The following is a 26,299-nucleotide window of genomic DNA, read 5'->3' on the forward strand; positions in this document are numbered from 1 at the left end:
GCACTTCTTGCTACCCGCTTGGTATTAATAACTTGCAGAGACATCCCGGCTGCTCTGGGAGGCCCAGTTAGGTACATGTGCAGAAATATCACAGCCAGAAGGACTGGTGCACGTACAAGTGTTTGGGTCGGTTATGGTTTCTCTCTATTAGCAGAACCCTTGTGCGAGGGTAATTAGCCACTGTAGAGCTATAATTGTGAGTTGGCCTCAGAGCAGTGTTTTAAGTGGCCTGGCATAAGCCACGGTGGGAAGCAGAGGTTGGAAAGTGCAACTTGTTAGAAGTGGCTCGGGATCAAATTATCTGCATAATAAGAATGAGCCAGAGATCTCACTATTAAAACCGTGATAAGAAGATGCCTTCTCGGCATGGGCGACTGCCTTGGATGAGGGCGGTGGCTTGCTTGGTCTGTCCTTTAGGTTGTCTCTCACTGTGCTAGACTATTTTCACAGAGCAAAACTGCACACACCCCAAAAGATGTTTCCTATATTCAGTGTGTGTGTATGTAAGTTGCTCCTTGTATTCGGCTGGCCCGTGTGTGTGTGTGTGTGTGTGTGTGTGTGTGTGTGTGTGTGTGTGTGTGTGTGTGAAGTTGCTGCTTGCATTTGATTGTGTGTGCCTTTACTAACTCTTGGGCATCTGGGAAAGATCTGAAAGAGATCTCAATATTGGAGGTGATTGTTTCCAGTCATTACATCAAAAATGAAAACCACTGTAGATCCCTCAAGAAGGGAGAGTGTCTAAAAAGTACTGTGCCAAGAAGTAATTGATATTACCCTCTTTGACTTGTAGGGGTGTTAATATTTGAACCCCCTCCATTCTGTGTGCCTCCTGTCTTTGTGGTTGGGAATAAGGGTGTCCCAGTAACGGGGCTCGGGAGCAGGGATCACAACAGTTCTGTATATAGTTTGCATTCACCAAATCTTTAGTTTTAAAAAAAATTGTGTGTGTGTGTGTGTGTGTGTGTGTGTGTAGTGTATATACATATGTGCATGTGTGGGTAAGTGGAGGTCAAAGGAGGGCACTGACTCTCCTGTTTTATCATATCCTACCTTATTCCTTTGAGACCTGGTGAGATATCTCTCTCTCTCTCTCTCTCTCTCTCTCTCTCTCTCTCTCTCTCTCTCTCTCTCTCAACTTGGAGCAAAAACCCTGGTGATCCTCCTGTCTCTGCCCCATATTGCTAGTATCACAGGCATGTGCGTGCTCATACATGTTTTTTCCATGGGTGCTGGGGACTTCAGTCCAGTCCTCACACTAATTCAGCAAGCAGTCCTATCTGCTGAGCCATTTTTCCACCCCATATTCAGCAAATCTTGACTGGATATATGCCAGGGGCCAGGGTCGACTATAAACTGTTCATCACAAAATCTCTGCCTTTCTGGGAGAGATGCAAGGGAGGCTACAACAATGATCAAACATAATAAATTAACCCCATGGCATATTAGAAGATGCTGCATAGCAGAGGAAAGAGGTGAAGTGGTTGTAGCAGGAGGGGTAGCCAGGCAATCCTCCATGAGTGACTGACAGGCAAGCAGACCAAGGAGCAAACAGAATCCAGTTAAGTGAGTGTTTGGTGCGGCGAGATGGATGTTGTGCTGTAGGCAAGGGCAACAGTAACTGAGAATTGACGGACACAAGATGGGGTGTGGCTGGTGGGCCCAAGGACCAGCAAGGAAGCCGTGTGATTGGTGGAAAATGAAATGGTGTATGAAGGGAAGGGGAGTGGCTCTGGGAAGGACGTGGGAAAGCGAGGGGAATAAAATCAAAATATGTTCTATGAAATTCTCAAAGAATTAATGCAAACACTATTACTTTTTTAAACGAGAGGAGAGAGCAGAGAAGTGGCTCACAAGCCAACCAGGAGAATGAGGTCAAGATAGGGAAGGGAATAAACTCTAGTGTACATGAAGATTGGTTTTGGAAAGATCAAGCATTGTCATGACAAGAAAGAGCGAGCGATGGACTGCAGGTGCTTCAGTCGGTGGGGTCAGGGGAAGCTGGTCGTTTCATTTGTCTGGATGAAGGTGAATTGCTAGGTTTCTGCTGAGAATCTTGGGAAATGCTGACTGCAGGAGAGAAGTCGTGATACTGTTTTCAGCAGGAGTTGGAAAGTAAATGGACCCAAGAGGTGGAACGTGGTAGCCAGGTGGCCTCAAGGGTCAGCATGTTTAGGAATGTCAAGCCAGGCATGATGGCGTACACCTGTCATCCTGGCTACTAGTGAGGCTAAGGCAAGACGATCCTGAAGGGCTGGAGAGATGGCTCAGTGGTTAAGAGCACTGACTGCTCATCCAGAGGTCCTGAGTTCAAATCCCAGCAACCACATGGTGGCTCACAACCATCTATGATGGGCTCTGATGCCCTCTTCTGGTGTGACTGAAGACAGCAATAGTGTACTTACATATAACGAAAAAAAAATCTTTAAGAAAAAGATCACTGAAGCCCACAAAGATGAGACCAGTCTGAGTGACTCAGTGAGACCCTACCTCAAATATGTAAACTGAAGCCACTCAGCAAAACCAGGTGCCTTTCTTCTCAGTGTTAAATGACACAGAACAGAGCTTAGAATTAACCAAAATCAATCATAGCGTTTTCAAGTAAGGAAGACAGGGGAAGTTAGAGCATATGGCAAGCATTAACTGTAATGATTGGCTGGGAGATTTTAGCCAGGTCTTTGTGCAAGAGATTTAAGCAAGATCAAGAGGACACTGTAAAGAGAAATAGGAAAGATAGGTTGCAGATCTCAGTTGGGGTTGGGGGATTATTGATAGCTAAGGACTAAAGGTCCTTAGGAATATTGAAGGAAGGGACGGCAGGAAGGTACCTGGATGGGTCACAGTTACTGGTGATGACAAGGGGTATGACAAGGAGCCTTAACGGATGAGAGAGGGTGAGGGGTAAACCACAGAAGGACCTCCAGTCAAGGACCTGAGTCCAAGCATGCACAGGATCATCACCATGTATGCAGAATGTGCAGGAGGAGGGAGTTTGGAATCATAAATGTGCAACATCAAAGGGGTTGAGGTGGGGTGGGATGGCAGCATCAGGCAGGTCCTCTTGATCTTATGATTGACAGGTAGCAGATCCCATTTCAGCGGACCTCATTTCAGACCTTTACCTTGACACTTACATCTGACAAGTCACCACCTCCTGCACTCTAGCTCGTCCCCTGTTGAATGGTGCTGGTAATAGTTTTCACTGAGTGCTGGGGAGGAACAAGGAGCCAGAAGTGATGCATACAAAAATGCCAACCTTAGCTCTGAGAGTACAGTAATCACTTGAAGTGCCAGTGTGTGTGTGCGTGTGTGTGTGCGTGTGTGTGTGCATGTGCATGTGTGTGTGCATGTGTGTGTGCATGTATGCATGTGTGTGCATGTGTGTGCATGTATGCATGTGTGTGCATGTGTGTGCATGTATGCATGTATGTGCATGTGTGTGCATGTATGCATGTGTGTGTGCCTGTGTCTGTGTGTGTGCATTGTATGCATGTGTATGTGCATGTATGTGTGTGTGCGTGTGTGTGCGTGTGTGCATGTGTGTGTGCATGTGTGTGTTCATGTGTGTGCATGTGTGTGTCTGTGTGTCTGTGTGTGTGTGTCTTAGATGTGCTTTGTCTCTTGGTGTCTCCTGCCTGTGGGTATGTGCCTAGGTATAAGAGGTAGTGCCTTTTTAGAGGTTATAGCTTTTAGATAAGGCTCTCCTACACACCCCAGAGTGCCTACCAGCAAACACATGTGTTCGTGGTCTCAGTAATGCTTCACTAGATGCCACCTGTGGAATGGAGACAATCTAAGCATTTGCCTACCTTGTGGGGCCTAGAAGAATCTGATATTATTGGCTGTGGAGACACATGCCTGCGATCACAGTTCTTGGGAGACAGAGGCGAGAGAACCTCGAGTTTGAGGCCAACCTGAGCAATAGAGCGAAGCCCAGTTTCTGGGAGGCAAACCCAGGAAAATGGATCAAGCAGCGTCTGCCTCACGATTGCGAGGACCTGTGTTTTGATCCCTGGCTGGGTATGGTAGCACATATTAGCAGTCCCCACAATGGAGACCTGGGAGCAGCTAGATCCCTGGAACCTTCTGGTCAGACACCCTACCTAGGTCAATGGACTCCAGGCCCCGTGTCTCAAAATCAGTGATAGAGGATGCTATTGGGTGCCAACATATGACGTCTACAGGCATGCAACCAACTCCTCCATACATGCTCACACGGCCACATGAACATATGTGTGTACATGCATGCACATATGAGCACACCACACACACACACACACACACACACACACACACCACCCAACACACACGTCCGTGATAACAACACATTATATTAAAAATGATAAGTAATGACTGGTGCTTTCTCTGTGGTTGTTTTTTATGTCCTATCATTTGGTGCCCTGAAGGCCCTGTGACATATGTGCAGGGACTTGCTTCTCATGCCTGGGTACCAAACAAGAAAGCATTTTACCCAGATTCAGGGACGAAGACAAACAATGTACTTCCTCCTCTTGGCAGCCTGCCATTTAGTTCGGTGATGGGGCTGGCAGAGACCTGTCTCCCTCGAAGGGACTGGTCGCTGTTAGCCATTTGGTGGCACCAGGTCCTTCTGAACAATTTGGTTGTGGCCACTGAACTCTAATGCCTTTCTATGACCCTATCGGGTAACAGGCTAGGCTGTGAGCCTTTTTGCTTGGCTGACTCTAATCCCCACGATTAATGTATCAGCACGACCGGCATCTTTCTCTTGAAGAAGGAAATTAAAAAGCTGTACCCTGCGATGTCCCTCCTCGCTCTCAAGCCGTCCATGGCTGTGGGGTTGATAGGCAGGCTGCAGTGGGAGAAGAAGGCTAAGCTGATTTTGATTGAAATTCCACGGTGGGCACCTTGAGGAATTTCACAGCCCGGTGACTCTGGGTACCCAGTGTTGGATCTCGCTGAGATGCAGTACACTGGCTAGGAGCGTATGTGGAGGCCAATCAGGTGTGGAATCCGATCCTGGAACATCCCCACTTTGCTTCTAGAGATTTCATCACTGTGCCAGATGCCAGGGCTTTCATGGAGCCTCTGCTTCAACAAATAGCCTATGAGTTTGTTCCTACGAGAACTGTGTGCCTTTCTCATCCCCCTGTCCTCCCCCAATCCCTCTGTTAGAGCCCAATCTCGCTCTCGGCTGGTCCGCTGCCATCACCATCCCATAGTCCCCACCAAGCTCCTACCCCGCCACCCAAAGAGGAGAACCAGAAAAGCCCATGCTACACACACGTAGCCTTCACCCAGGAGACTCTGGGTTTTGAACTATTGAAAAGAGAAACGCCATAGTTGTTAAGCCAGAAAATTTATCTGTTCATATATCCGCCAAGTTCTAGCAATGACCCTGCTCACTGACTTTTAAGCAAATGTGCACTTGGAAGCACAAAAGCCACTTGTGCTGTTTCAAGTTTTTCTGGTACTTGCTAAGGAAGGATCTGAATTAAAAAAAATTAAGTATAAAACCCAGCAAAGAACACATGAGAATTAATAGGAAAACCAACTTCACCTGCTTGCATGTAAGCGCCAGTTGAATTCACTGTACCCGTGTTACCCATTACTGGGCTTCCTCTCTGAGCCTCTTCTCCTTCTCTGTCTTGCTTCTCTTAGGGAACAATACCTCTATTCTTCCCTTTGCTGCCCACGCCAGAGCAGTCTGTTTTTCTCTAGTGCTCTGCCACAGAACTCTATCCCTAGCCTGTCTCTCCTTGTTCCCACCTATGCTCTCTGCTTTCTGGCCTCTCTGTACATTGGTTCATTAACTGCTCCCAGAGAAAAAGTCACTTCAGAGCCTCATGTTGCTCTGAATTCTGCTCATGATTGATTGTGACTCAAGAGAGCAGCACAGCTGTAACAAACTCCGAAAGGGACATCTGCTGGCAGGCCTGTGCTCGCAGAGCCTGTGTCACAAGGGTGCTGGGCATTCACACAAATCCAGCTGTCAAGTGTTCTTATGCCACCCCACTGCCCCGACCACACACACACACACACACACATACACACACACACACACACATACACACACGCACATACACACATACACATACACACACACATACACACATACACATACACACATACATACAAACACATGCACACATGTACACACACATACATATACACACACATACATACAAACACACGCACACATGCACACACATGCATACATACGCACGTGCACACACATACGCACACACACATACTCACACACACACGCATACACACACACATACACACACGTACACACATACATACAAACACACACACACACGCGTGCGCGCGCACACACACACACATCTTGCGTTAAAAGTGGGCAGAATGCTCCCTACAGCTTTCTCCTTCCCTCTCAGTTGTTCTTGCCTTCAGCTAGTCTTGACTCGTCTTTCAGGAGTTTGGGATGGCAAGCTCCTGATATCTTCCATGATTCTATTACCTTCCCTCTGATCCGTTGTTTGTCCGTCTGTTTGTTTCCCATCAGAATAGTCATCAACACAGAGGCAGACATGATTGGTGATTGGTGATGTACTCAGGCACAGAGCCCTTCCGAACCACACGGCTGTCCTTGTCTACCAATATCTCTAGACTGTTACCCCTCACCCAATCATCCCTCTCCTTAGACCCCTGAACCTGGAGCCTGCTAATCTCAGCTGCTGAGTCCTGGCTCCCATTTCTGGAATCTCTCCTGACGCCTTGCCTGTCACACAACTCTTCACAGGTGCTCTGACGCGTCCTGCGTCTGTTTGTGGCATTCTATATTTCCACTGCTTATCCAGTGGGAGACAGTTATTGACACTGGTGACTTGTTACCAAGTCCTACATTCTCCAGCTCTTATACTTAAAGGGGACGCTGAGTATAATTACAAATAAATAAGAAAGACTCTTGGGACACCTATAATTCATTTTAGCGCCTGATGTCTCCCAGTGATGTCAGCCTCTAGTGCACACAAATCCATGTGTCCCCACACCCCATGCCAGGGTACACTGGCTCACACATATGCACTTCACATGCACACACATAGGCACACCACCCACAAGACACATGTAATAAATAAACAAATAAAAAATGGAGAGGAGAAATGCAAAGTGTTAATTGTATGGGCCTCCTGGGGGTAGTATTTGGGGGGGGTCACATCTTAAAGCTGTTTTGTGTTAATGTCTGCGTTGTACACAGCGAACGCTTCTCATTTGTGGTCAGACCATTTTAAAGCCTCTTAACGAAAGGAATATCACAAGCTATTCACTTAATCACATCTTACTAAACAATCAACCGTCTTTCCTGTGACCTTGTTGCTTCAGGCTACTCCCAGACCAATGACAGCTGCCCATACGAACCAAGTGAAATTCATATTCATATGAGTGTTCTTGAAAAATAAATTATGGTGACAGTATCCATGAAAGGTGGCAATATCTATGACTAGTAAGTTTCCCAGCTTATAAAAACATCATGATAGCCAAGATAAGAGGTAATTTAACCCTGTGGTTTGGAGCATAATTTCTGTGCTTCCCCTAGGGCTTGCTGACCTGCCAACTTAGCCTAAATGATGCTTTCCAAGCCAGTGAGAGATCCTGCCTCAAAACCCCAAGATGGGGGCATCTGAGGAATGACAGACAAAGCTGTCTCCAGGCCTCCTCAAACACGCTCACACGTATACATGTGCACACACACACACACACACACACACACACACACAAATACACACAAAATAATAAAAAATAATGGTCATTCACATATCCCTCTGCCCATCCCCCCTGTGTACTATAAGTCTCCTGGATGAGTTATAAAAGTCAATGCAACAATCAATAAGTAAATCATTTGTCGTTCCACGAGTAACAAGGGTCAAGTTTCTGTCCCTTCAGTACAGATGTGACCTGTGTGCTCTCTGAATAGTTTTGATTGAAGTTCAGTAGAATCCAGGGAAACGCTTCTCAGATGGCTGACCACAAATGTCTGCTTTGTGGAGGTCTCGTATTAAGAGCGGAAGACAAGGTCAAAGGCTAGGAGATAGATCGGTAAGGGCAGATAGGCTGGAGTGTTGAAGTCAGGTCAGTTCAGGAGATGCCGAGAGACTCGGCAGGGAACAAGGAGGCAGGCCAATAGGGTTCTCCAACAAATGCCAAGAGTCCAGGAGCTGGAAGGTAGGACCTCTTCTGAGACAGTGATTTAGTTTTACATAACACAGCATACTTCACAGCACTGGGCACTGACTTGAGTCTAGTGTAATAAAATCAATAATTTATGGCTCTCTAGTCGAGACGCCTGCATTCACTTAATGGACCACTGGGAGTTAGTAATGGTGAGATACCAGGGATTTCTAATAAAATTTGATTTTTTTTTCACAGCAGGACAATTTCAGACAGTCAGTAGCTCCTGGACTTGTCAGAGGCTCCAGCTCTTCTAGGTCCTCCTTTAGATGTGACAGAGTGGATAGGCTGCTGTGTTTTCGAATGCTCTTGTATCAATGACTTTAAGTACTGAGCTTGCTGAAATCTCATTATCCTCCAGCCTGCAGGCTGTCTGGTGGAGGGTGCAATTGCATTAGGTGTAGGAAATGAATGCACTCTAAATTCAAGTGTGGGTGAAGACTGTTGGCATCTCTTGGCCTCTCGGATTCCCGGTGCTCTTGCACAAGCCTTGTATATCTCTCTTCATGCTTAACAGAAAACGAGTGTTCTTAGAACTCTGACAGATGGCAGGTTGAGTGTACATCTCCATTCAAAGAACCCATTCAAACAGACATGTAAATAACTGTGTGTGTGTGTGTGTGTGTGTGTGTGTGTGTGTGTTCACATGTGTGTCACAGCTTAAGCTTACCTTTCATTACTCAGGAGTCATCTACATTATGTTTTGAGACAGAGTCTCTTCTGGGACCCAGGACTCGATGACTAGATGAGGCCAGCTGACCGGCAAGCCTCTGGGATCCTTCTGTCTCCATGTCTCCCGGTTTGGGGATTCCAAGCACGAATGACAACACCTGGCTTTTTGCATAAATGCTAGTGATTGCAGTCAGATCCTTGTGTGCTTGTGTGACAAATACTTTACTAAGGAAGCCGTTACCTCAGTCTAGGTAAATAGTTCTTGCCGTTCTTATAATAGAACTTGGCAGTGCCTTCAAATGCTGAGACAGGAGGCTGACTTCTAGGTTCTGGGGTCAGGAAGGCCTTCCTCTCACCCCATCTTACTCAGCCTTCATACAACACATGTAAGTTTGACTAGAGTCCATGAAACACCAAATCTTATTTTTTTCCCTCCAGAGTTTGTAACATTTCTACTGAAGGAATTTTTTTTGGTTTTCTTATTTCTGATTCTCAAGACTGTTTAGCATTTTCAAGCTGAGGATGAGTGTCTAATAAGCTTCTGCCTCAGGTCAGTTTCCATAGAAACAGCCTCTACATCAGAGATGTGGGTCCAGGTGAGTTTCAGAACCTCCAGATCTGGCAAGTAGAGAAGGAAGCAGGACAGGAAGGGAGTGGGATGGGGGTAAGTTATAAAGCTGTCCCAGCAAAGCCGTCACCTTCTATGGAGTCTCTAGAGCTGAGGTGACCCTTAACAGCTTTCTCCTACAGGGAGCAAGGAAGGAGGAGGGGTGCACACATCCCCTCGTGCTATAGGTGTGGGTTGTCTCGGGGAAGGGAAGTGTGACCTTGGGCAAGGGAGCTTTTGTGCTATAAAAAGTCCCTTCAAAAGAAAAGGACACAGCTAAGAGCAGCCAGCTGCCAACACTCCCAATGCCTAGAGTGTCACTTTGGGATGAACAATGTAATACTCACCAAAGTCCTCGCTCTGACCACTTCCCTCCGTGCTTAACTCACAACCCAACTTTTGCTACCATTTCTCCCCTCTCTCAAACCCCTGCTTTAGTGTTTTTTTTGTTTTTCTTTGTGTGTGTGTGTGTATGTGTGTATTTGTGTGTGTGTCTGCATTTGTATGTGAATGCGTATATATGCATTTGTGTGTGTGTGTGTTCCTATGTGTACATGTGTGCATGAATGTATGGAGTCCAGAGGACAGCCTTGGATCTTCTCTACATCCCTTCATCCTTTTGTTTGAGACAGAGTTTGTCATTGGTCTGGAATCTTGCCGAATGGGCTAAGCTAGCTGAAGAATAAAACTCCAAGAAAGGGTTTCCTGTCTCTACCCCCTTCCCACCATTGCAAAGATTACAAGCAAATATTATACCTGTCTTTTCATGGTGGTTCTTGGATATGAATTGAGGTCCTTATACTTGTGAGCAAGCGCATTACTGACCAAACTGTTTCTCCAGTACAACGTGATCAAGGTATAAAATTTATATAGCATAAAATTTGCTCATTTTGAGTGTGGCATTTGATGGTCTTTAGTAAATTTACTATTGTCAAAGCCACCACACTAATTCAGTGTTAGAACATTTGCAACACGTAAGTAGTGTACAACTTTAGAAGAAAACATTTTGAAGTAAAATGTTTTAATGAGATTTCAGTACCAGGGACTTAAGTTCTTTAAAAAAAAAAAGGATCAATCGACAGGCATAATATGGTGGGCAGGGTTCTTTTTAACAGTTACCTGGGGTCTCAGAAGACCCTAGGAGATGTGGCTAATGGACAGACCAGGAAAAGTAGCTGCATCTCCCTTTGTTGGGTGGCCCATTCCCAGAGGTCACCTAAGAAGGCTGTGTCTGACAAAGTCCCTGTGCTGTATAAATCTTCTACTTTATTTCCCAATGGGAGACACCCTGTTAGAGGTGGGGTGTGCTCAGTAAGTACAAGTGACAGGCAGTGAGAGAAAGAATGACTGCAACAGGAGAGGACACCTGTCTGTGTCAGCAGCAAGGCAAGGAGGAGACACAGAGAAGACGGGGTGAGAAATAGACAGGAAATGTCTTCATGTATTAAATACCAACACTGCAACCTAGGCTATTTCTAAGGCATGTATAGGATTGCTCCTTCAGTGACATATTCACCGTTCTGGGAACGAGAAAGAGGGTTTGGAAAAAGAGCAGCGGGCATGTTTTCTGAAAGTTTATGGTGCACTCATAAAATTCACACCATAAAACTTACCTTTGCTTTATTTATTTTAAATTTATTTTTTATCTTATTCAATGTGCACTGGTGTTTTCGCCTGCATGTACACGTGTGTGAGGGTACTAGATTCCATGGAACTGGGCTTACAGACATATAGGTGCTGGGACTTGAACCTGGGTCCCCTGGAAGAACAGTTAGTGCTCTTAACCACAGAGCCATCTCACCAGTCCCTAAACTCACTCTTTAAGACGTGCAATATGTCGTTTTTCAGGATGTTCACGAAGCTTTGCAGCTGTTCTCACTAATTCCAGGATGTCTATACTCCCACCAAACACACACACACACACACACACACACACACACACACACACACACACACACTTCAGTTCTGTATTCACCTTTACACACTCTCTCTTGCCCAGGCCAAACACTAGTCTGCTCTCTCACCTGGAGCCTGTTTTGCTCATGTCATTTGAAGGGAATCCTACCGTGTATGGGTTTTGTGTTCTTGACATGCTTGTGATAGAGTCACACATGTCAGTACTCTGCTCTTTTTTATGAGTGACTAGTCTTTGGATGTACTATGTGTATATGTCACAATTTCTCCATGATCCACTGATGGACCTTTGGGTTTATTTCCATGTTTTTGGTTATGAAAAATAAGTGTCATAGATAGATACAGGAGTTTTTACATGAAGGTGTCTTCAGGTCTCACTTAGGAATACAGTGCTGGGTCATCCTCTGTGTTCTAGGTTTGTAAGGAACTGCAAGCTACTTTGTGGAGTAGCTTCATATTCCAGTCAGATGTTTGTCCTGGTGATAAAGTCCTCAAGTGAATCAGTTAAGAAGAGGAATAGTTTATTTAGGGCCACAGTTTAGGTGACCATTATTAGTAGATCTTGGGGACCCTAGAGGAGATATTTGTCATTGTGCAACATTAAGACTGATGTATGACATAAACATGCCGTGATCTTCTTGATAATTTAAAATGTGTAGACTTCTCACTACTCACTCACTCATGCTATGTCTTTTTCATTCTGTAATGCATGTGAAGGGTAAACATGTGGGTGCCAGGAAGCAAAGGATGTGAAACCCACCGGTGAGAATTATTCTTGTCCACAGCAGGTTATAGAACACATAAGCAATGTGTTTTCCAAGCTGCCTACCCCACAGCCATGAGCGACCCTTCCGTTCTTCTGTAAGATGGCAACTATTCGAGCTGAGGAGATAGAACCTGGTAGTCTTAATTCTAACAGAGCACATGTGACTGCAAAGACTCGTGTGTGTGTGTGTGTGTGTGTGTGTGTGTGTGTGTGTGTGCAACACATATCTATACAGTTACAAGGGGAGGCTTTCAAGGAGTTAATCTGTCCACAAAAAAAGAAGAAAGAAAAGGGAGGAAAAAAAAAACCCTCGACAGTAATCTGACATGCCTTAAACTGCTCTCGTTGTATGAGGTTTGCCTGTCAAGTTCGCCCCACCCTGTCTGTGTGGATGGATTGGATCATGACCTTGCCGACCAGTCATTCACACCCTGGGGAGGACGGTGGGCAATCACCTTCCCCCCACACACTGCTCCACATCACTAATCTGCCCACTAGCACATCATCTAAATGTATTTTTGACATGGCGTTTTAGAGGAATGACTTTGAAAGTATGCTAAAGGCTTCTGTCATCTGGCTGCTTTCAACTGTGACCTCCCATTGTGCAGTGGAACCCTAAGCCGTGCTCGGGCTCCCTTTACAAAGCCAGATAGAAGCCATTTAGTGGAGGTGGACTTGGGACTCTAGAACATTCTTTCAGGGTGTGAACGGCTTGCCTCTAAACAAAGGAGACAAAAGGTAGAGAGGTATAATACTCAGACTAGCTCAAACTCTGGAGGCTGAGAGAATTTTAATGAATGAGTGGTTGGTTGGATAAATAAGCAGCTGAGGTGGAAATTTCAAGAAGAGTGGCTCAGCAGTCAGTGTGCTAATGGACATCGGTTACAGAGTGTTTCTGTTATGAGCTCCCTAGTGTGTGTGTTGAGGTTTACATGGCTATGTAAGACTGTCCAGCTAGACCCAACTCTTAATTTTGTATAACTTGTGTGTGTGTGTGTGTGTGTGTGTGTGAGAGAGAGAGAGAGAGAGAGAGAGAGAGAGAGAGAGAGAGAGAAAGTGTGTGATGTCAACATCAGGGATCTTCCTTTATCAACCTTTATCTTATTTTTGAGACACAGTTCTCACTGAACCTGGAAGTCACTGACTGAATTCCCGGCCACTGAATTTATTGGTCCCTGAGTAGCAAACACGAAGCTTCCTTTCTCTTTGTGCCATTAACCAACTGGCCGCAGAGATGAGGCAGTAGCAAGTGAGGTAAACATGACGTCCCACCCCACCCCCACCAGCCCCATGGAATTCCCTGTATGGGATGCAGCAGGACCAGGAAAGGAAGACAAATGGGCATGCTGGCGACTACAGCAGGCAAGTGCTATTCAAAAGTAGAGTGCTAAGAGAGAATGAAGCAGAGGACCTAATGCTGCCTGTCCATCAGGAAAGACTCTTCTGAAGCTGTGGCTTCGAAGCTGGGATCTTAAGTAATAAGTGAAGTCAAACAGCTAAAAATGTGCAGGGGATTGAGGTGTCTCAACAGGGAAAGGACTTGCCACCCCACCTGGTGACCTGAGTTCAGTCCCTGGGAAGCACATGGTACAAGGAGAGAACCAGCTCCCACAAACTGTCCTCTGACCTCACATGAGTGCTGTGGCGTGAATATGCATGTACACGCAGTAAATGAACAAACAAACAAACAAACAGTTCATTTCCTATGCAGAGGTTCAATAGATACACAGAATCTGCCCCAGCTGTTGGCCGAGCGATAGACAGGCAACCTTTGAGCTGTCTTTGCTCTTTTCAAAGCTAGGTTAAACCTCAACTTTGCTTATGTAAATGTATGTGTCCTCTCTCATATGAAGGGAAAGATGTGCCGTAGAGGTCCACGTTAGCTAAGCAGCATCAAAGGAAATGCAAGCACCCATAGTTCGGTCTAATTAAGACAATGAGTAATGAGACTGAAGTGCATCCTTCAGGTGTAACACAAAACTGAGGTTATCACTCTTCTTCAGACTCTGAATCTCAAAGCGTACATGAATTGTGTGTTCTCCACCAGTTTTGGAACACCTTTCCCCAAGATGGCCATGGTGAGCTCCCGGCCACCTGGCAGTCCTCCACATGGGAGCTGTTGATTTTTACAGACTCTGTAGCCAGGTCCTCTCCCAAGACTCATTCCAGGGCCTATTTTTATTCAGTTTAGCTACTAAAGGAATGTAAATTTTCTACCATACTACAGAAAGTATGATAAAATTATAATTGTGCATCTGCGATGGCCAGTCTTTATTGTCAACCTGACCTGATTGAGAGTCACTTAGAGATAATATGGCTCACCTCTGCGTATATCTGTGAGGATGATTCCAGACATTAAGTGAGGGGGAAAGATCCTCTCAGGACATAGGTGGACCCGTTAGGCTGAGGGATGGAATAAAAAGAGAAAAGGAAAAAAAACTGATGAGACTTAAACATTCCCATTTCTGCTTCCTTGTCTGCTGAGGTGTGAGCAAGGTACTCCTCAGCCACTATAGAGCCACCCATTACCACACCTTCCTCTCCATTGTGGACTGTGTCCTTTCAAACTGGGAGCCAAAATAAATCTTTCCGCCCTTAAATAACTTTGTGTCAGGCATTTGGTCACACTGGGGAGAAACGTAGTTAATACTTCTGCCAAATAAAATTTTCCTAATTGGAACTAATTGCAGAAAGGCTGATGTGTGATTGTCAAAGAGCTAATTATGAAAATTTTCCAGTCTCATACTTAATACGTTCAACACCATCTGTTGTCACAAAGCTCATGCTGAATGAGTTTATCCAGGTCAGTTGTCATCTGGGGCTAATAAGAACTTCATTAACCTGTAGCATCCTAGGCAACGTGCCACACTGGGTTAATAGGTTTCCCACCCTCACTTGCGAGTCCTCATATATGTAGAAAAAGACCTGTCACTGCAGAATCAAAGAACTCAATTATAAGGCCACATAGAAAGGCAGAAACACACACAAGTTTTCATCCTAATGCTTCAATATGCTAAAATCCCAAGTCATCTGTAGGAGAAAGAAAAGTGGGGACGTCCTCTGCCGTAAAGAACAAGCAGCCCTTGTGTTATCCTGCCTTGGTGGTAACTCTTGTTCTTTTAAACTCCCTCCACAAGGATGCCTTGACAGAATTTCACTAAGACAAAGGAGAGAAGAATCTTTTCCCATTGTCTAACTTATTTTTAAAGCGTGTAGAATTACTCCTTTTATAGAAGAAAAAACGAGTCTCAGATATTTCAGTCCTGTGTGCCCTTCTTTGAATTTTCAGGACTTATCCAGTGCCAAGGTGTAGGAAGCATTGTATATTCCAGTGATTCTTGGCATGCTGTCCTGAGCCCTGACTTTGTTCAGTTCTCTTCCTTCCTCATATTCATCTTTTAGTAGTATCGGTCAGGGTTGACCAGATGTCCTTATTGACTTCCATGACTTTTGTCCTTTGTTTCTTACCTATTTGTCTAGTCCTTGGTTAGCTCCTTCTTGGCCAACCCAGCACTGGCTGTAAGTCCCCCCCTTTCTCTAACCTACCCTCTCTTGGTAGAGGATAACACCTGCTCCTTGGCGTGACTCTCTAAAATGTAAACTATAACGAGTACTGTACTCCCCATTTCTCTATCTAGTAGGCATTTCAGTTGTGCATATCCTATCCAGGGTTCTAAATCTGCACTATCCAACATGAGACTCTTAACACTAAATTTAGATAAAACTAGAAAGTTATTTCTTCAGTTAACTAGCCACGTGTTGCTAGTGGCTATAATATTGGACAATAGCGAAAATGAGTATTTCCATAATTAGAAAATTCTGTTTTCCACCATCTTAGATAACTTTATTCTTCCAAAGCTATAGTTTTATCAGGGTCCTTAGATTAGCTAGGGCTTTCTAAGGAAAAGAAAAACAACAGGTAGTGATTGGTTGGTTGCTTGGTTAGCACAGGTTCATCTATGCCACACAATCTGCCATCTGCAAAGCAGAGAGCCAGGAAAGGCAGTGACATAATTCCATCCACACACAAAGGCAGTGATATATAGATGCATGTCTAAAGATGGAGGAAAACAAATATTTTAGCTTTAGCCATCAGGCAAGAGGCAAAAGAAGTAAATTTTTCTTTCCCCCATGTCTTATTCTATTCAAACTCTCAGAAGATTTTATGCTACCCATTCATGTTGGGGAGGGCTGCCTACTTCACTAACTCTGCCAATTTAAGTAGCAATTTCTTTCAGAAATGCCCTCAAAAGCATACTTAGAAACTGTGGGTAACCAGAAACCTCAGAACCCAATAACTCAGTCAAACTAGCAAATAAAATCAACCGTTGCGACTCCCATTTCAAAGAGCAGTGTCACCACCTACCCAGTCCTGAAGACAAAAACCAGAGATGTTCTGGAATATTCTAGCTTCATCTGTGAACCCACTTTACCTCCAAAACATGGCCCACCTCTGTCCAGTGGACTCTTATGTTCTTCAGGGAAATACCAACTCCTCCTTAGTCCTCCCTTATCTACCTGCTTCTGCTTTTACTTGTATGACCCGTCTCCAGCAGCAACCAGAGTGAATGGAGCACAGTAAATGTGTGAGATCAAAATGCACTCTATGAAACTCCCAAAGAACTAATAAAAACATGTTTATTCTTTTGAAAATACTCTGTTTAGATATGTACCCTCTTTTTCATTAGATTATTTGTTTCCTTTATTGATTTCTTGATATGTTTTAGATATTAGCCCTCCATTGGATGTATAGTTGGTAAAAAAAAAAAAAAAAGAATATTTTCCTAGTTTGTAGCCTGATACTTTATCCAAACGACAGTGTCCTTCATCTTACAGAAGGTTTTCAGTTTCATGTAGTCCCATTTATTATTTGCTGTTCTTTCGTGTGTGCACTACATCTCTGTTCTCCTCTTGGTTACTGGAGATCAAACCTAGAGCCTTACATAGGCTAAATAATCATTCCACTGCTGATTCCATTGTCATCTTTTTATACGGTTACTAGTAACTAGTATGAACTGTCTTTCGGTAGTTCACTTTTTCAAAGACCTTGTCTCCAACTGGTGCCACTGAGGTACTCTGGAGAACTAAGATTTCAATATGTACAATTTAGGGTAGAGATACAGTTCAGCCCCGTGGCATGAGATATAAAGACAAAATAAGCCAGAATCCAAATATAATGGTACACAGCGGGTTAAACTTTTCTGGTCTATTAGATGGAAAGGCATTTGTTTGTGTTTTGAAAATCTCTGAACAGATTGAAGCTCCACAGAGATTGTGAAATAGAATTCTAAGAATAAATTGTTTTTGAAATTATTGACGTAGGATTTGACAAAGAAGAAGGTACTGGTGGCAAAGGTAGGGGTGCAATAAGGCCTCGATCTCACTGAAGTGGGGGAGGGAGTCCCCCAGTAGCAGGTTGTGTGGGGACCAGAGTTCTGTGCAGGAATGGGGACAATGGGCAATAGGATGGGAGAGGGAAGGGCTACCCTGACTGACAGAGGGAAGTTGCAGGCAAGGCTGGGTTGAGACTTGATTGCTGAAAAGGTGGAGAAGGGAAACATGGCCTCTTTCTTGCCGGTGGTAAAAATTACCCTCGTCTGTCCTCTGGGTTCTCCACTGAAAAATGCTTTGTTGATAAAGTCTCTTAATCGTGACTTGTATGGTTCAAGAAGACCTTCACACACACACACACACACACACACACACACATACACACACACACACACACACACACACACACACACACACACACACACACACCACCCCCAGCACTAAATATAAAGAGAACACTCTGTTCTCAGAAAACATGTTTCTAGCCCTGACTGAAGTGGAAGACCACATTGCTCTTGTACTGTGCCAGTATGTCTTCCTCCTGTGCAGTCTCTGCCTCATATAGGACAGTTTTATGCAACGTCTTGTGACAACCTATTGTACCTGCAGCGTGGCACTCTTTAGTCTTCTTCTTGTTAGTCAATCACACCTAACAAACGGTCTTTGGTAGATTAGTGGAGCCCATTCCCCAGCCATCACCATGGGCACTTCCTCTGGTGAATGTGTGGGTGGTAGTCTTAGAAGGTGTGTTAGTTCACTTTCTTAATACTGTCACCAAATTCCTGACAACAAACAACAGAAGCGGAGAGAGGATTTTGGCTTATAGTTCAGGGCAGCAGTTCTCAAACTTCTTAATGCTGAGATCCTTAATACCTTTCCTCATGTCATGGTGGCCCCCAACTATAAAATTATCTCATTTCTACTTCCTAACTAATCTTGCCACTGTTATGAATTGCAATATAAATTTCTGACACACTCGATATAAGCACAGGTTGAGAACGGCTGGTTTAATAGGATACAACCCATCATAGTAGAGAGAGTATGGCAGGAGGAACATGAAGTGGTTGGCCATATTGAGTCCATAGTCAGGGAAGGAAGACAGCCCAGGAAGTGTAACACTAAGGTCACCATTCCTCACTGGAGGAATCACTTCCTCTGGTGAGGTGCCAAAGCAGTTAGGAACCAAGTGTACAAATGTGTAAGCTGTTGTCAGGCTGTAACAGTTTTACATACAATTTTACATAATAATAAGTATCACAGTTTAAGGTGACAGAACACTGTCTTTTAAAATCAGGTGGTGGGGGCTAAGGAAGCAGCTGAGCAAACATTGTACTTCCTGTGCAAGCTTTAGGACTCATGTTGTACCCAGAATTGGGTGAGTGAGATGGGTGGATCTCAGGGTCTCACTGGCTAGCCAGTCTAAGCAAATCAGTGAGCACAAGGTTCAGTGAGAGAGCCTATCTCAAAAGAAAGGTGGAGCCTGATTGAGGGAGACACTCAACATTGATCTCTAATCTCCATACATACACACATTGGCCTCCACATACCAATTCAAGTGCACATGCATGTGTGCACACACAATAGAGGGAAGGGGAAGGGAGAGAGAATCAGGTGGATTAGTCAAGTACATGAAAACAATAGGGTTTGCACAGTACTATAATTCAGTACTTTGTCCTGACAAAGTTGAATGGTACAGTAGTCTACAATAGGGCAATCCAAGCCTAAAAGTTTTCTCAGTATGGTAACTTTTGAAATGATATCATGCCTTTTGGTAATTATTTTTCCCATTCACGGGGATTTACATGGTTTTAAAGTTTTACAAATAAACCAAAATTGTACTGAGATTATGACATCAAAGTAGTTCACATTTGCGTATTTAAATTGGCACACACATGTTATGATAGCATGTTCAAAGGCAAAGAGAATGAGACTGAGCGATGGAGTTGAATGCTGCTCTAGAGGACATCAGAACTGGACTCCAGGAAAGAGTCTAGAGATCTGTCTTGTTTCCTTGGTGTTTGATAGTTTATCTTCCTATGTTCATATTCCCTAGGTTGAACCTCCTCTTCCACGGCTATTTCTGTAAGGTGACCTTCCAAAGCTCACTGAAAATTAATACTCATTATGATATTAAGATTCTAACTATGTAAAATCTTTAAGAAATGATTAGGAGGTCAGACATAAAGCTCAATAGAAAAGTACTTGCCTTGTAAGCATGAAGACCTGCGTTTGATCCCTGACACTCATATAGGAAAAGCTCCCAAGTGAGAAAGTGCTTTAGTTTGGGTTTTATCGCTGTGAGGAGACACCATGACCAAGACAACTCTTAGAAAGGACAACATTTAATTGGTGCTGGCTTACAGTTTCAGAAGTTTAGTCCATTATCATCACGGCAGGAAGCATGGCAGCATCCAGGAAGACATGGTGCTGGAGGAAAGTTCTACTTCTTGTTCCAAAGGCAGCCAGGAGGAAACTGTCTTCTGCAGGCAGCCAGGGGGAGGGTCCCTTCTGTACTGGGTAGAGCTTGAACACTAGGAGACCTCAAAGCCCACCTACATATTGACACACTTCCTACAATAAGGCCACACCCACACCAACAAGGCCACTCCTATTCCAACAAGGCCACACCTCCTAAGGGTGCCAGTTCCCATGGGCCAAGCATATTCAAACCACCACAGAAAGTATGTACCTGTAATGGTAATGTTGAAAAGGTGACTACAAAATTCTCCCTGAGGCTAACTGCCAAGACTAGATAACTGACATTGACCTCTGACCTCCACATGCATACATGGGGCACACACATACTGGTGTGTGCACACACATGCGTATATAAACACAGAGGTGCTTAGGGCTCTGCTCTCATATATGAATAAGTCTGTAGAATGAATGAGGGAATGAATGAATGAATGACTAGTGGATTCTTTCCAGTTTACTATAAAATCTGTTTTGGCTGGATCTCCTTTTGTATTCATTTGAGACTCCATGCCTATATAACTGCAGACTCTGCCAGCAAGAAGCCCATCACTAGAAATGGGCCCTTGACCTTGGACCAGAAGCATAGCCAAGATAAAATTCACCTTTATAACTCACCTAATCTATACTATGCTAGTAGCAATAGAAGACAAAGACACCATTAATTCATTGGATTGCATAATCCATAAGTAGTGTTCTCCTCCCTTTCCCAAAATCTCCTGACACCTCACCCCATCCTAATTTCATTCTGATATTTTAACAGGGAACTTTAAACCTCTCGCTGCAGAGGCTTCCCATAGACGAGTATTGCCAAGAAGGTCTCCCCACCTAACAGACCACACAGGTCAGCCTGCCTAAGGGTGAGACCCGTGTCTTGCCCTGAGTAAGCTCTTTGTTGATTCTGAAAGTGTTACTTCTCATACCGGCTTCACAAATGGTTTCAAGAATAAGCAGTCTTTCTCAATGTCGGGAAATATATTTTCTCACAGCCCTGGGGGGAAATGGCTGAGGGCTGAAAGTGTAGGTTAATTCTACTGGGAGTTCTCTTCTTGGCCTGTGGTTCCTCTGTAGCAGATAAGACAAAGATCTCCTTATAAGGATCTAATTCCATCATGGAGCCACCACCTATGACCGTACCTCAACCTAAGGAGGTCCCAAAGGTATCCTCCAAATGCTATCACTTTAAGACAGCTTCCAAGCAGGAATTAGGAGATGTATTTATTTCTTAACAGTGAGCTTTGCAAATGCATGCCTCTTGAGATTTTTTTTGAAAGAATAAAGTGATTTGCAAATTTAAGATTTCTTTTTAAATTAATATTGTTACTTTTTTTTCTGTCAAGTTTCTAAACATTTCCCAGGAGCCCTGGTTTCTAAGGAAACCAAATTCTTCTTGAGCAATGTTCAGAAGTAGAACTCTGATGCAATCTGAAGTTTAAGAAGTAGAATCTTAAATGTGCAGATAGCGAGGCCCGTGGCAGCTCATACCATCCATAGAAGCTCATGCTTTCACTGCACTCCTACCCCATGGCAATTCACACATTTTCATCTTACAGAATCCATTAAGACCTTAAGTATCCCACGGTAGAAAAAAAGACCTTCTAAGAGTAGGAAGCAGGCACATGAGGTACAAGGGATGCTCTGTCAGAATGTGGGAGGGGTCAGGGTGTGGGAGGGGTCAGGATGTGGGAGAGGTCAGGATATGGGAGGGGTCGGGATGTGGGAAGGGTCAGGGTATGGGAGGGGTCGGGATGTGGGAGGAGTCGGGATGTGGGAGGGGTCAGGATTGTCGTCCTCCAGCATCTGCAGAGAAGAGGTGGTAACAGGCTAGCCAGGGATGGGAGAGCATCTTTGGAAGATGGATTGACACTAAGGGATAAGAATGGTCTTACTCCTCTGTAGCTGATGCTACTCAGCTATGGCCAAGTGCATAAATCCACTGATGAGCAGTGGGCAGCCAGGAGAAGAGGACTAAGTGCTGAAAATACCTGCAGGGCATCCACGCTCACCTTGCCCCACACCCGCTGTCTTCCTACGGTAGTACACACCCTGGCTCTGCAGAGTGTCAGGCGTTGAAACACTTTGGGCTTCTAGAACCCAAGAGAGAATGTAGACTTTGTATCACTTGCCAAGACAGGACGTCTTGGGAGCTTGGCTCACTGCTGGGTAGATTGTTTAGACAGCATCGTCGTCTGAGATGCTGTCATCTCTTTTGTTTCCGCTTCCTTTCAACCTTTGGGTTTCTTTTTATTTCTCCTGAGTGCCTCTCCTATCTAGATTGTCAGTTTGCTCGGCAAGGGAAACGTTATCCACGTGAGTTATTGCTCAGAACGACAAGTAATGGAATAAAACCAAAAACCATGGGTCTTTTGTAGCTGCAGTTGTTTTTATTTTCATTATTAGCTTTCTACACAGACAGTTTCCGTCGATCCATCATAGCACGTTAATTGCCATGACTTGCAGAAAGTGAATCATACCTTTGTGTTCTTCTGTGTGCGCATCTATCTCTTATTGTATTAAAACTATAAAAAAGAAAAGAGTGGTTTTTCAAAGCTTGTTTATGGTTTTAATATTTCTAATAAATATGTGTTCTATGTGGTTTTGAAATTGGGGAATTTTTTAATAGTACACCCCTTGGGTTTTCCCCCCCACAATGCTTTAATCATTTGGATGGAGCAATGTTCTTTTAGTGATACGTATATTCTCAAACTTTGAAGGTAATTGGTTGAGTTGTTTCTGTTATGGGTTGTGTAATGCAGTGCCCTCCTTTCCATTGTTTTACTTTGAGTCAGGGTTTCACCATGTAGCCCAGGCTAGCCCCAAACTTCCAGTCTCTACATCTCAAGTCTTGGGTTTGGGGGTATGTATCATCACACCAGGCACAGTGTTCTTTCCCTATCTTCATTCTTTCCTATAAATTTCCAGTAGCTTTGAGAGTCTGATAATCTTCAAGGGTGTGCACCTATTCTTTGTTGAAAGGGTTGACTAGATTTATCCACCCATTTAAATAGATAGAAAGGCCAAGGTCCGAACATCTCAAAGGGACTCATGTACTTAGTGTTTTAGGGCCTAAAATTGATCATGACCCCACCCACCCCTGCTAAGAGGCCAGTATTTGGCTCCCAATGTTGTCTAGTCATGTAAGACACACACCCCTCTCACATACACACAAAGGCATCAGTCCAGTGTCCTATGCTTATAGATGATGCTTAGCCAGGGAGGCCATTTTGACTTTATGTCACCATGACACAATAGAAAATAGAGGCCAAGTTCAGGAAAGATTTCTTAGGAATTGCGATGCCACAAATCTTAGAGTTGTGTTTGTTGTTGGTTGTTTGTTTGTCTGTCTTCTTTTATTCCAGACATTTTTACTGCTGTGACATAGGGACCTCTTCTAGGGATTCCTTCTAGAGAAGAGACTGGGCAAGCTCTAAATTCAGAATTGGGTTCATATTTTAAAATTACTTTTAAAAATAAAGTTTGTTCTTTTATCCTACTGAGAACTCTTAGCGATGGTTTTAACGACATCTTTCAGTCAGTGGCCCTCCATGTTTCTAATGTCTTCTTTATTTGCTTCACAGTGTGTCTGGTGGAGAACTCTTTGATCGGATAGTGGAGAAGGGATTTTACACAGAGAAAGATGCCAGCACTCTCATCCGCCAGGTCCTGGATGCTGTGTACTATCTCCACAGAATGGGCATTGTCCACAGGGACCTCAAGGTGAGGCCATTGCTTAGCAACCCCATCCGGCCATTTCACAACCCACAATGCACCTGCTGGAGGGAGGCTGGCTACGGTGAAAGAATAAGGTTTTGAGAAGAGACAGGTGGAAAGGGCAGTTGGGTAGTTTTGGGTTATCAGTGCATTGAGGCCCAGAAGTAGCTTAAAAGACAGTGAGGATCAATATAGTTGGCCGTGGTTTGAAAGCTTCTGTAACCATTAGGCAGCCCATGGGGACACAGAGAGGCAGTTGTGTATTCATTGAAGACCTTTCGAAGAACATTCTGTAGAGGGAAGAAACACCATGAAGACCTTCACTCCCTGAACTGATTAGTTTTGGTTTGGTCAACTTGACCTAAGTTAGGGTCATCAGGGAAGGGAGAACCTCAGTTGAGAGAAGCCCTCTGAAGAATTGGCCTGTAGTCAAGACTACGGGGACATTTGTGATCAATGATTAATGTGTGAGAGCCAGATCTGCTGTAGGCAACACCACCTCTGGGTTGTATTTAAAAAAAAAAAATCAAGCTGAGTGAACCTTGGAGATCAAGCAGTAAGAGGCCCTCCTCCTTGGCTTCGAATCAATTCCTACATCCACTGACTTCCTTCAGTGATAGATTGTGGCCTGGAGGGCGTAAGATGCTATAAACCCTTTCCTACCCCAGTTGAGGACACCCCCAGGGGAGCTCTTCGGAGTCACGTCCCACCTCCAGCCCCTTTGAAACACACCAGCTGTGTGAAAGAGGGAACAGTGTAGAGAAAGAAGGCTAAATGAGCTTACAGGAGCAGCTGCCTTCTGGTGTCCTGTAGGCTCCTTTCTCCCCATCTCCCTCTCCCACAACCTCCCTCTCCCCTCTCCGTTTTCTTCCCTTCCTTCCAGTTGGTTTTGTCCAGTTGCTTTTTGTAGGTAGAATTTCACTATACACAGGCTCCAACTCCAAATCTCTGGCCTCAGCATCCTAGGTGAGGAGACTTTATATAAGTAATTGTCTTTTCTTTGTGAAGTGAGGGTATTATGATCCTTCAACTATTGGCACTGTAGAGGTTGGACCTTACAGTGGGTACCTTAGCGGCCCGCTCCCTCCTTCTCCCTCAGGTCTGTAGTAGCAACCACATACAAAGACTGGAAAGACAATCAGAGTATTGCCATTGAGCCCAGGCTAGGTGTGACTCCATGCTATAACCTTACAGGTCCAGCCTCCATGGCCTACTGCATGAACAAGACGTGCATCCACCCTCCAGCATATATTTACCCACTCAAAATGTAACACAGAAATGTGGTCTGCAATGCTACACTAACCCCTGAGCAAACATTCCTACTTCTCCTTCCAGAGAGATGTCTCATGGGCCCCGGGAAACTTCTAGAGACAACTGAGTGTTCTGACTTGTTAAAAAGGCAGGGAGTGGGAAAGGAAGTCGACCACTCCTGCATTAGACTTGGGTGGCTTTCTCAGCTCTGCCCTATTGATATTTAGAGATAGAGGACTCTGTGTGGGCATCAGTCCTGGGCTCTGTAGGATGTTTAGCGGCATCCTTGACTTCTACCCTCTAGATTTCCAGCACCCTTCCTGGAGCCATAGCAACCAAAAATGTCTCTAGGCTTTGCTGAATGTTCTTCACTGAGGTACAAAGCCGCCCCCCATTGAAAAAACTGGATTCATGGACTTGTTACATGCAGCAGTGACTTTCCCAGAAATGTGCTGAGATCTTTCAAATGATTATTGTATAAATTATTATGAAGTAGCTTCTTAGTCTAATTTGGGTGTTACTCAGTTGTCATACAAAAATGCCATAATATGTGGCAAAATAGTTTACAGGGAGACCAGAGCCCCCTTCATGGTAGGAAGAACAGTGCTGGGGTGTGGTGAGATGCTTTGATGACTCACAGCGTTCACACTACTCCTGATGGCTTTTCATCCAGACCCCTTGGCCACTCTCGACTCTGCCTCTCTACTCCCACTGGCCAGGAAAAGCCTTGCTACCATTGACAAATCTTGAGTCAACCCAAAGTATTGATTAAAACAGTGAACAGTTAGTTGCTTTAGCCCTCTTCCGAGATAATCATTCTGAAAAGCATCTTGCTGACCTGAATGAACTTCCCGTGGAGAAGGGGGTTGTGTGTTGGTGTGTGTGTGTATGTGTGTGTGAGAGAGAGAGAGACAGAGAGAGACAGAGAGAGAGACAGAGAGACAGAGAGATAAGGGTGTGTGGTGGTGTGTGTGGTGGAGTGTGCATGTGTTTGTGTGTGTATGTGTGTGTATGTGTGTGTATGTGTGTGTGTGAGAGAGAGACAGAGACAGAGAGACAGAGAGAGAAAGAGAAAGAGGTGTGTGGTGGTGTGTGCGTGTGTTTGTGTGTGTATGTGATAAGGGTGTATCTTTGCGTGTATGATGGGGTATATGTTTGTATGTGTATGTTTGTGTATGTCTGTGTACAATAGGGGTATATGTGTGGTGTGTTTGCATGTGTGTGATGGAGTATATGTTTGTGTATGTGTGTGTGAGAGAGACAGAGAGACAGAGAGACAGAGAGAGACAGAGAGATAAGGGTGTGTGGTGGTGTGTGCATGTGTTTATGTGTGTATGTGATAAGGGTATATGTTTTTGTGTTTGATGGGGTATATGTTTGTATGCGTATGTGTGTGTTTGTGTGTG

At 44.5% G+C, this 26,299-nt stretch overlaps 1 protein-coding gene across 4 annotated transcripts in view; it reads left to right on the top strand.

Annotated features, from left to right (window-relative positions):
• Camk1d (calcium/calmodulin-dependent protein kinase ID) overlaps positions 1–26,299 on the top strand; it is a 400,828-nt gene that overhangs the window by 314,074 nt on the left and 60,455 nt on the right. For all 4 annotated transcript variants that reach the window (XM_039095777.2, XM_039095778.2, NM_001107365.1 and 1 more), the window contains 1 exon segment: positions 23,510–23,648. In XM_039095777.2, the coding sequence (XP_038951705.1) occupies positions 23,510–23,648 (139 nt within the window).

Source organism: Rattus norvegicus, chromosome 17 (assembly GCF_036323735.1).
Source record: "Rattus norvegicus strain BN/NHsdMcwi chromosome 17, GRCr8, whole genome shotgun sequence".
NCBI classification, from domain to species: domain Eukaryota; kingdom Metazoa; phylum Chordata; class Mammalia; order Rodentia; family Muridae; genus Rattus; species Rattus norvegicus.